At 36.7% G+C, this 10,987-nt stretch overlaps 2 protein-coding genes and 1 long non-coding RNA gene across 3 annotated transcripts; 1 reads left to right on the forward strand and 2 right to left on the reverse strand.

The window, feature by feature from the left end:
• Positions 1-903: 903 nt before the first annotated feature.
• LOC107861739 lies at positions 904-6,375 on the forward strand. Its single transcript, XM_016707091.2, has 6 exons — positions 904-1,656; positions 4,732-4,784; positions 5,438-5,525; positions 5,622-5,720; positions 5,904-6,031; positions 6,136-6,375. Exons 1-6 carry the CDS (start codon positions 1,033-1,035, stop codon positions 6,170-6,172), a joined length of 1,029 nt encoding a protein of 342 aa, XP_016562577.2. The 5' UTR covers positions 904-1,032; the 3' UTR covers positions 6,173-6,375.
• On the reverse strand, positions 5,397-5,905 carry LOC124897266. The gene is made up of 2 exons (XR_007054003.1): positions 5,735-5,905; positions 5,397-5,614 (listed from the first exon to the last, which is right to left on the reverse strand). It is a non-coding gene; the product is annotated as an uncharacterized LOC124897266 (long non-coding RNA).
• A 441-nt stretch (positions 6,376-6,816) lies between the features above and the next one.
• On the reverse strand, positions 6,817-10,847 carry LOC107861737 (transmembrane 9 superfamily member 7). Its single transcript, XM_016707088.2, has 7 exons — positions 10,556-10,847; positions 9,448-9,612; positions 9,202-9,311; positions 8,871-8,979; positions 8,664-8,776; positions 8,389-8,539; positions 6,817-8,286 (listed from the first exon to the last, which is right to left on the reverse strand). The coding sequence occupies exons 1-7, from the start codon at positions 10,667-10,669 to the stop codon at positions 7,129-7,131; spliced, it is 1,920 nt and encodes a 639-aa protein (XP_016562574.2). The 5' UTR covers positions 10,670-10,847; the 3' UTR covers positions 6,817-7,128.
• Positions 10,848-10,987: the final 140 nt, after the last annotated feature.

The raw sequence follows: 10,987 nt of genomic DNA on the forward strand, positions 1-10,987 counted from the left end.
CAACTTCAATCAATATACCATATACTTTGGTGGTGTGGTCTAAAATATTTCTTGAGCATTTGTGGGATTATCTTATTAAGAATTGAGTAAAGAACTTTAACTTAAATTATTTTTAAATACAAAAATACAATATTCTTCTTTAATAGACTAAAAACAGAGTGTAAAACATAAATTAACAAATAAGACTAACAATAAAGGATTATGTGGTTTGGCTTGGAACTTTCATAACGATTGGCCTTTTAGGTGGAGCTCGTAGTACCAACTTACCTAGTGGGATTTACCTCTTTTTTATAATTTGCGGGCTATTACATAAGAACGAAATTTATTTTTTATTGTGTGCAACAAAGGATTGACCCATCTAGATAAAGCTTATGACTTGCTTAGTACTCCCTTTGTTCCTTTTTAAATGCTCTATTTAGATTGTGTTTATATTTACTTTTATGATTAAAACTTATCTTCAGATTAAAATTATTCAAAAATATTTTATAAGTAATTATTTTCAAGCTCAAAATTGGAAGTAACAACAAAGAAAACCAAAGAAAACAAAACCAACATACTCCCTCCGTCCCATTTTGCTCGTCCTAAATTTTCTAATTTATTGTTTCATTTTACTTATCCTTTTTCACTTATCAAGACAAGATAATTTTTTTATTATATCCTTAGTGTAATTGATTATTTCTTATTATTAATATTCTTAAAAAAATGTTACAAAGAGGAGTACCATTAAGAGTACACCATTAAGAATATAAATTGTGTTTTGATATTAGCCATCCATTAATATTGAAACTAACAATAAGATATAATTAAGAGGGATAAAATGATAAAGTTATCTTACCGATGATTATTTTTTATCCCAATTTGAAACAGATAAAATGGGTGAGAGGGAGTAATATTTTATAGATAGACTTTAACAAATATGGAGTCAGTGTATATATTGTATACAAGAAAGTCCTTTATCTCTCCCTAAAAAACTGCAGGTTCTATCTACTGTACGTCTCTCTGTTCTTTATCTTCTGTAAATGACGCATTCCCATGGCGGCTACTCCTAATTTTCTCTTATTTTTCTCCCCTTTTTCTCCACCTTACTGTCACATTCATCATCATCAACAACAACAATCACTGTTATCTCCTTTCATACTTTTCTTCTTCACTTTCTCTTTTTGTTCTCTCACCATTCTCATTGTTTCCCTTTACTCTAAACTCACTAAGAACAAGAAAATTAACAACAACAACACCCATCAACAGTTAATTAAAGTTAATGAAGATAAGGAGCAATCGGAGCAGAAATCTGACCCGACCCATTTAACCCATTTGACCCATTCGGTTCTTCTTGAGATCTTACCTTCTAATTCACCTAAATGGGCGAAATTGTTTGCTAATGAATTGGGTGATGACCCGGGTGAGATTGAATCGGGCTGCGATGCGGGTGACAAGGATAAGGAGAAGACGAAGAAGAAGAAACGGGTCAAGAAGAAACGACCCGATTCGAATAGTGAAGAGGAAGGGAAGAAGGATACTGGGGTTGTGAAGGAGAAGGAGGAATTGGTGTGTTTATACCCTTTTACGAAGTCGTCGAGTGCTACTCAGAGGAAAATTAAGCAGCATTATGATGAGCTTGTTAGGTCTCATGAGTCTAATGGATTGACTTTGGCTCAGGTTTTTTTTTTTTTACTCTTTCTGTTCTTTGCTTGATTGTTAATTGTGTAATATAACATAAACCCAATGTTTGAAACTAGTAAAGGTCGAGTCTTTATGTGGTTATTGTTGAATTGGAAGGCTGTTCTATGTATAAAGGCCAGCTCGGTGAGCTAAGCTTGCGCTATGTGTGGGGTCTGGGGAAGGGCCGGACCTCAAGGGTCTATTGTATGCTGCCTTATCCTGCATTTGCATTTATGAGGTTGTTTACATGGCTTGAAGCCGTGACTTCTTGGTCACATGACAGCAACTTTACTAGCTACGCCGAGGTTGTTCTTTGTTTGTATGACTAAATCAAGGTACATAAAGGTTGAATTTAGTAAAGGTTGCTTCTCGATGTGGCCATTGTTGAATTGGAAGGTTGTTCTTTGTATGTATGAGTAAATTAAGGTACATACAAAGACATCACTGTATCACTTACCCAGTTACCTGCTTGTGATGTTTGTACCGAGATTTTGATTGTTGATCAATTTAACCTGTCTTTATCATGAAGAAATCTGCATTTCTAACTTGAACATGAATGGTATTTCCTTTAAGGTTTCATGAGCTTAACAATCGGTCCAGCTTAATTTTAACTCTCCATAGGGATAAGTCTTGTCATACATTGGGAGCTAGATAAAAGTGTAACACAATTCAATGTTTGCCAGCAATTAGAATTTAGATAGAAGGCGTCCTCGCCCTTTAACCATTTCTTTTCTTGTCCTTAAGACAAGAATTAAATATTATCCTGGGGAGTGTTTATTTTTCTAAGCTACACCAGTCTTTTTTAAGAGTAACAGTTTTTGGGGCTGATCACTTTGTTTTCGCGAAGACACGTCTTACATAATTTGTTGGAAGGAAAATATTAATTTGAGGGAGTAGGTGAAAGAAGTTGTTTAGTTTTGTACTGAGCCAATTAATTAATTGGAAGGAAAATATTAATTCAAAAATTTGGTCAATGTTTATGAGTATTTTTGGAGTCAAGTGGTTGATGCCAAATGACTTGAAATAACAAATCAACAATTGAAAAGGACTAAGAATAGATAACAAATCAACAACTGAAAAGGACTAAGAATAGATAAAATCCAGTGTCAAAGCTGGAGGACAATTTCATCATGTATCATTTGGACAATTTGTCATAAATGAACAACACGTGTTTAGAAGGGAAAGAAGAACACATTACATTTTGTAAAGCCTAGTTGTCTCCAAAAACTATACCTTGGGGTTATCTGTGAAAAAAAATTAAATCTGCACTTCTGGATTAGGAGAAACGTTGTAGATGATATGGCATACATAATGGTCTTGTTTTCTTGATAAGAAATGATATTTTATAAACTGTATAAAAAGCACCAAGGTAGACGACAGTGCGTTAAAAATTACAAAAGTGTGCAAAGCCTTGATCTTATCAAACCTATTGAAGGGGGCAGATCTGCACTTTTTGGGTTATCTGTCAGCACAGTCTTGGTATGATTGTTAATAAAATTACCTCGATGTTTCAGGTGTCTGCATTGAGTGAGTATCCACCTTAGGTAGGAATCAAGAAATTGACTTCGTGGAACTTTGTGAAGTATTAGCTTTTCACTGGGGGTAAGCATATTGGTAGCCGCATCCATAGATAAGAATAATGATGCATCTCTCTTGTGTAGCTATTCTATCATACATAGAGAAGGTGTGCCTGAAGCACAGGGCAAACACCTCGACCTGCGAGCAGGCTTAAGGTACCCCTTGCGTCTATTAGCATATCCTCAGAGAAGGTGTGCCTCAAGCATAGGGGCAAACGCCTCAACCTGCAAGCGGGCTCAAGTTACCCCTTGAGAATGTATTTTAAGACAATGCTCCTTATGACCTTCAAGACCGAAGGCCAACAATAGGCTTGGTCCCTCCGAATTTCTCTGCCTTGGGTGTATGATTCTGCATCAGGATTTTTGAGTTATACCTTGGATACCTTAGCAAGTAGATGGGAATCAGTTTGAAGTTTGTGCGAGCTAGTTGCTTATCTAAGTGGAATGTTAGGAAGTAGGGATGTGCGTCAAGTGCTCAGCAAGAACACTTTTATGTTCCCCATGCTTTTATCCACTATCAGCTTGTAAAATCTGTTGTGGATCCAAGACTTATCAGTGTAACAACACCAGCACCAACAAACCCGGTATAGTTCCACAAGTGGGCTCTGGGGAGGGCGGGGTGTACGACCTTACCCCACAAAGGTAGGGCAGAGAGGCATGCCTGAAAATTATGCTTGGAGGTGATCAATGAAGCAGAGATATATTATGTAGTTAATTAGCTGATCGACAATTATAAACTTCAGTCAAGGCTTGGTTGCAGGTGATGATATTTATTGGGTGGGACTGATGATCCATGCTTCTCTTTTAACTGATTTTTCTATGCACATTAGAGGAATTGCTTAACAGGCAGAAAGCATTCATTAGATGAAAATACTGAGATGTAACTTTGGTCAATCATTTGATGTTTCTATTGGATGGATTAGTGGAATCAAACATCTGTTCACCAGAGTGCAAGGCAGATAAAAAATGGGTCGGTTTAGGTTTGGCAGTCCGTGGCCATTTTGTTCCAAGTGCATGAGCGAGAAGTTCTGTGATACCAACCTTCTTGTGGAATATTCTGCCTAAAGCTATGTCATGAATGCTCTTGAGAAGTTAGAACTTCCCAGTAGTGCATTGAAGTTACACAAATCAGGACAAATCTATTAGCATAGTTATCCTGATATTCTAGTGTATGATGTGTACTTCTAAAGAGTGAAGTTCCCATTTGGGATTTATTATAGTTATGTATGGAGGTCATAATGTTATTCATCATTGTTCTCCTACTTCTGTCAATTCAAATGCAAAGCTAAAATTTTATTTCGTTAAGAATAAATAATGGAATATAATCCAGCTCAACTTAGTGAGTTTCATTCTCCCTAATCATTTTTTTTTTACAAAGGTAACATTATTCTCCCTAGTCATATTCTGTTAGGGTTTTCATTCTTTTGTTTAGATATTTGGATTGGCTTTGCTCGTGCAGATTTTTGAGATTCGTAATTGTTGTACTATGATGCAGGTTGGTCAATTTGTTAATTGCTTGGTTGAAGCAAGGAATGAGCTACAGCACAAGTACGTTCAATATTTTTTTTTGGATAAGTACTATATTATGCTGAATATTTCCTTTTCCACATCTGCTCTTTTATCAGGATCAACAACTTGATTCATCTGCTCTTTTAATTTATAACTGCTTATAATTTTTATTTTTCATTTTTGACAATGGTGTAACATGATATTCATCAGCACAAAATTCTGTGCTGGGAGTCAGATTTACAAAAGATCCACAAGTCTAAGATATAGCTACTTACAAAGTTGTACCTCTTATATTTTTGACATTTCTTTTCCAAGAGTTTTTTCCAGTTCTCAAATGGCCTTTTCAGGCACACATGCAACTTTAACCTTTGTCAAAGATACTTTATTTTGCCACCCTCACCCCTTTCTTCTCCATCCAGATTCCAGACCTTCTGTTTTCTCTTAGGTTTACTTCAATGACTTGCAAATTTTATCGCATGAATAGTTCTGCTATGGGTTTTATGTCAATGTGCTTCTATTCTATATTTTGGAATTCTTAGCCTTCTGTTCCTATACTTTCTCCTTATCACATTCCTGATCCCTCCCCACCCCCTTCCCTCCGCCTCTTCTTCCCCCGCAAAAAGAAAAAAAAAATAGTTGAGAGAGAGTGTGTATCGTCTGCATTAGTAATTAGATGTGTTCTTCCTCAACAGGTCTGAGGTTATTCAACGAAGATTCACAATAACAAAGGCCTTACTCTTTAAGGCTGACAGATCTTCCTTTGTTCGCCTAAGGCAGCAGGTATTGGACATCTCCCTTCTATCGATCTTTCTTGAGTTGAAAATTTGTTTTCATTCATTCCCAATAAATGTTAACTGAGTTTTTTATGACTGCAAGATATACAAGCTAGAATTAGAACAGAAGCGATTGGAAGAGGATGCTTTTGTATATAATTGGCTGCAGCAACAGCTGAAGCTTTCGCCAGCATACAAGAAGGTATAAAATCATACTATACTATCACGTCGCGAATTCAACATGAAAATTCTGTCCTTTTAATCTTCCGATCTCCATTTTGATCCTTTTCCCCTTGCACCGTGTTAGAATCTCTTCTTGCAAAGTTTATTCCTTGAGTCTGTACTTCGCCACTTCTTATTGACCTCTTCTTCTCTCTTTTGGAAGATGCTTGAAATTGGTGCGGACATGGAAATGAAAGCAAAATCCTCTGAATTAATCGAAAACACAGAAGCTGAGTTGCCTGATATCTCGTTTGAAGAGTTGTTAGCACAAGAAAAGAAAGATGCTTTTTGGTCAGTGCTACCTTCTCTTCATCAACTATTGCTCCCCCTCTCCCTATCATCCCCAACATTTCATTTTGTTGACACTGCTAACTAAGTATCATTTTTAATTGCAGGCAGAGGAACGGGAGAACGAAAACGCACTCCGGCTGAGGATTTATTTATTAGCTTTAGTTGGTGAATTTTGACCAATGGCAGTATGTACATCTTGATACCAAAGTCATACCTACTACAGGAATTTTTTTTTCATTAGGTGCCTGTTGTTTCTTGGGTTGATTTTGGACCGAATAATAGCCACATTTAACATTGTGGTTTTTGAGGGTCTATCTATATATGCTAACGACAGTTATAGCTGATCTTTCTTCGTTTCATTTCCTATGGGATAAAACTTGCTCATAATGTGTGCACTTCAAGGATGAATTTGAGGCCTGTTTTTCTGTATTCCGAAGGAAGAAATCTTTCTCACATGATAACTAAAATTTGTCCTAGGTGTTGAACTTAGTTTGGATACTTCTTATACTCAAGTGACTACTATGCACAATTTCAAACTTGATTTGATATCTTACCAACAAACGTATTGAAATTTTTCCCATAACACAAGTGTCTTTTGGAATAATTCGACTCAATATCCGAGCAAATATAACAGGGATGTACTTCTCTTTATACTAACATGAACGTGATGTTTGAGTTGAATTGTGTTAAGAAGGATATTTCATACAAATGTTCTCTCATAATAATAACATATTCTAAGTTGATCCAACTTTAAGTTGTCTCTAGGAATGAGCTTATGAGAGAGATTTTGTTGAAAAATCTTATCAATCAAGGATCATATAACTTTGGGACAAACTTCTTTTATCAGGATCTACCAGATGAATTGCTTAAAAGTAAGATAGCAACAGTGTAAAGGAAAAGAAGATAAGAAAGTTGCAAGCCAAAGCCTAAGCTAATTCCAGAGGACTGAACTGTTATACAGGCTGCAACTTACACTTCGGCCAATGTGCTACGGGGTGAAAATTTTTAGTGCCTTTTTTCCAAATCTCGGCATCATCAGAACTCAGATTACAGACCCTTTTCACTATACTAACGACAAACTATGAGCTCTCCTTTGATCAATCAATCTTCACTGAAGAGTAGATCTTCCGAACGAACCAGAAGCAAGCATAGAAGCCGATTGTTCCAGTTAACACAAAGAAGGCATATGACGCGATCAACATATAACCAAAGTACAATATGCCTGAAACCAGCTTGCTGATCTCCAACTTGGTGAAGAAATAGAATACAGAGTAGAGAAAAAGGTATAAAGCGGAGGATCCAGCAGTCAGATAAGCCCTCCACCACCAATTATAGTCTTCACTGCACAACTGGAAGTAGCAGAGCACAACAGTTATCTCTGCACATGTGATTATCAAGATCAGGAAAACTATGAAGAGGAAGCCAAAGATGTAGTAGAACTGGTTCAGCCATATGGACGTCAAGATAAAGAATAACTCGATGAAAACAGCTCCAAAAGGAAGGATGCCCCCAATGAGTATTGAAAAGGCTGGTTTCATGTACCATGCTTGCTCTGGTACTTGTCTAGGGATTTTGTTCGTCTTGACTGGGTCTTCAATGGCTGGTTTTTTGTAACCAAGGTAGCTGCCAACAAAGACTAAAGGTACTGAAATCCCAAACCACAAGCACACTAGAGCCAGCATAGTACTGAATGGCAATGCTCCAGAGGAATGCTCTTCCCAGATAAGAGCATTCAGCACAAAGAAGATGGCAAAAAGTATTCCGGGGAACATGAAAGCAGTTTTCAAGGTAATCCTTTTCCACTCTGTTCCTTTAAACATTTTGTAGAAACGAGCAGAAGAATAGCCAGCCAACAAGCCCATGAATACCCATAGTAGAACCATAGCAGTCATAAGCCCACCACGGTTCGAAGGTGATAAGAAACCAAGCAGAGCAAAAATCATCGTCACAAGTGTCATACCAAATATTTGGACACCAGTTCCGACATAAACACAAAGTAACCCAGAATTAGTTGGAGCACGGAAAACATCCCCATGAACAAGTTTCCATCCTGTTTCTTCCTGAGCCTCATCTTGGGTTTCCAATTGATTATAGTTTGCGATATCTCTGTACAAAGTTCTCATCATGATCATCGCAACCATACCAGAAAGGAATAGGACAATCATAAGGGAATTTATGATGGAAAACCAGTGAATCTGATCATCATTCATGAGCAGGTATGTATCCCAACGAGAAGCCCATTTTACATTGCTTTCCTAAGTAAGAACAACAATAGTAACTAAGATATCTTCAGATGAAGACGAAGAATAACTGCTTCAAGCCAGACGTAGGAAGGACAAAGTTCAATAAGAGAATACCTGGAAAGAAACGTCATAGGTGAATATGACTTCTTTATCCTTCTCTACTTCTTGGGGAACAGTGCTACCTGGAACTAAATTTTTTGTATTCTCATTGCATGTTGTCACCTGAGGGTTCTTTTCATCCCACTCCTTGTACTCATGATTGATGCTATCAACAAAAGCACGTGAGAAATGAAGAACAAGGATAATAGTCCCCTCCCACACACCGGGAGATAAAGAGGAAGAGCAAAGAAAAAAGAAACACGCGAGGCATAGGTGTAAAGCACTGAAACCTGTTTGGTGTTACTTCAAACCCAACAATACGAGCAGTATCGGTTTCAGGATCCTTGTGGTACATGACTCGGAAGCTCAAGTGGTTGTTGATGAAATATTTCTCCTCTTTGCTCTACCAGAAAGTGAATGCAAAAACAGTTAAGACTAAATTTGCGAGGACTAAGCCATCAGTCTATACTCTATAGCAATTCAAAGACTGCACAAACCCCAGCATAATTGCCCTTGAACCCAATACGGAAACCATGCTCATAAGTAATTGATTGGATACCATCCCGCCTTTGTCTAAGAACTGCAACTGGAAGATTATCCAGAATCCTGCACCATCAGATGAACATTTAATGATGAATTTTAATTCAGGTGTCAAAGCACGAGGAAGTAATAATGCACAGTAGGACTAAACTAAATTCTCAGGGGAAAAGAGAAACTAAATTTATCCTTACACATCAACTCTGTAGTTCAATTGATGCGCAAAACATAGTCAAATATCAAGTTCATGAGGATTAAAGTAGATTTAGTGGACAAGAGCAAAAATCTTACAAGTTAACTCTGTATTCATCATCAATCATCTCCTTGAATTTCTTTGCAGATTCAGCATCGAGCTTTTGCTTACAAATCACTTGGCATGGTTGTTCTTGTCTCATTTGAAACTGTAAAATGATTCAAAAGGATAGATTCACTCAGCAAGTTTAAACATAAGGACATATTAGTTTTTTTAAGAAAAAGAATCTTTCTTCTTTTTCCTTCTGCAATTATCAAACTAGATAGAAAGAAAAATGTCCTTACAGTATAAACTGAATTCTCTATGCGGTCACCTCGAAGAACCTCCCCCAAATTCTCCGCACTATTCACAATCTTGGCAGGTCTGCAGTACTTCAAGAAGTAGTAGTCATAGGGAAGCTGTGTTTTTGTAGATGACAGCTTGTTCACTTTGATATTAAGAGGATCACCCTGTTAAAAAAAGAAGAAAAAAGTCGAAAAAGAGAGACAGTGAGAAACAATTAAACATGACACAGAAGCAAGCAGGATGCAGAGTTATCAGAAAATCTTCATTTTCGAAAGGAGGAACAATCAAACAGTAGATAGAAATCCGAAAGAGAGATGCTCAAAATAGCAAAATTATATCTTTCAACCGATACTTTTTCTTATATATATTTTCTACCCCAAGCAACCAGTCCAAAGAGCTATGATGCTCAAACTATTCAAACATGTTGACAATACATGTCCGATCCTCCAAAAGTAGTGCATTTTTGAAGGATTCGACACGGGTGGGGCAACATTTGTGCAGAGTCCGAGCGACATAGTCAAAGAGTACCCAATAATTTCTTTTAAACAATTTCCATAACATTATGCGCTTAAACCATCAGAAAAGCTCGTCAAACAACTTCAATCTTCGTGTCAATCAAACTCAACCGCCAAATCACCATTTTCTTAAGAACGACATCCTCAAAACCTCTTCCTCTCTCGCAACGCGAATTCAAAGCTAAAACACACACTACATTTCTCAGTTTAGTTCACCTAAGCTGGAAACCAAAGCTTAAGTATCAATCAAATGCGCTAATTAATTCCTAATACATTCTGAGTGAATGGCATTGCTCTATCAACAAAAATAGATCATACCCATTACCCAATGGGGTAAAAAACCAAAACCCCAAATCAAAAAGACTAAACCCCAGATCAAAATGGAATATACTCTCTCTCTCTCAAAACCTCACCCGTCGGTCAAAATCAACAGATCCAAACCCTTTACAATCACAAGAACTCAAGACCCCAAGATTCTAAAAGGGTTTAAATCCTTCAAAATATTGTTCTCAACACTATAATCCAACAAAAAAAGACTCATATTTTTTTGTCTTCCAAAAAAATAAAAAAGATTTGAGTGTCGTGAACATACAGTTTGAAAATTGCGAGGAGCAACGCCAGGAAGATAAAAGGAGTGAGCAGAAGATAACAGAGAAATGAAAATGCCAATGAGCAACAACATCGATCTTCGTTTATCCATCTTCATCACTCAACTGTGAACAATGCAACGAAAACGAAAACTATTTTATAAGTAGACAGTGTTTTCTATTTAATTCTCTTTTTCTGTTTCTTTATTTATGTTTCTCTATCCGTTTATCACATTCTTTTGCCCTTATGATATGTTTACCAAGTAATTCAACATTTTTCTATTACTAATAAATTTATTTTTAATTAAAAGAAATGGGAGAGTGGATTATAATATAGGAAATCGAATCGATCGCCAATAATAACATGAAAGTTTAGATAGTTAACTATTGAAGCAACTGAGAATTCTCTCTTATAAATTTATTTTATATGCCTTCAA

Source organism: Capsicum annuum, chromosome 3, assembly GCF_002878395.1.
Source record: "Capsicum annuum cultivar UCD-10X-F1 chromosome 3, UCD10Xv1.1, whole genome shotgun sequence".
Lineage (NCBI taxonomy): Eukaryota > Viridiplantae > Streptophyta > Magnoliopsida > Solanales > Solanaceae > Capsicum > Capsicum annuum.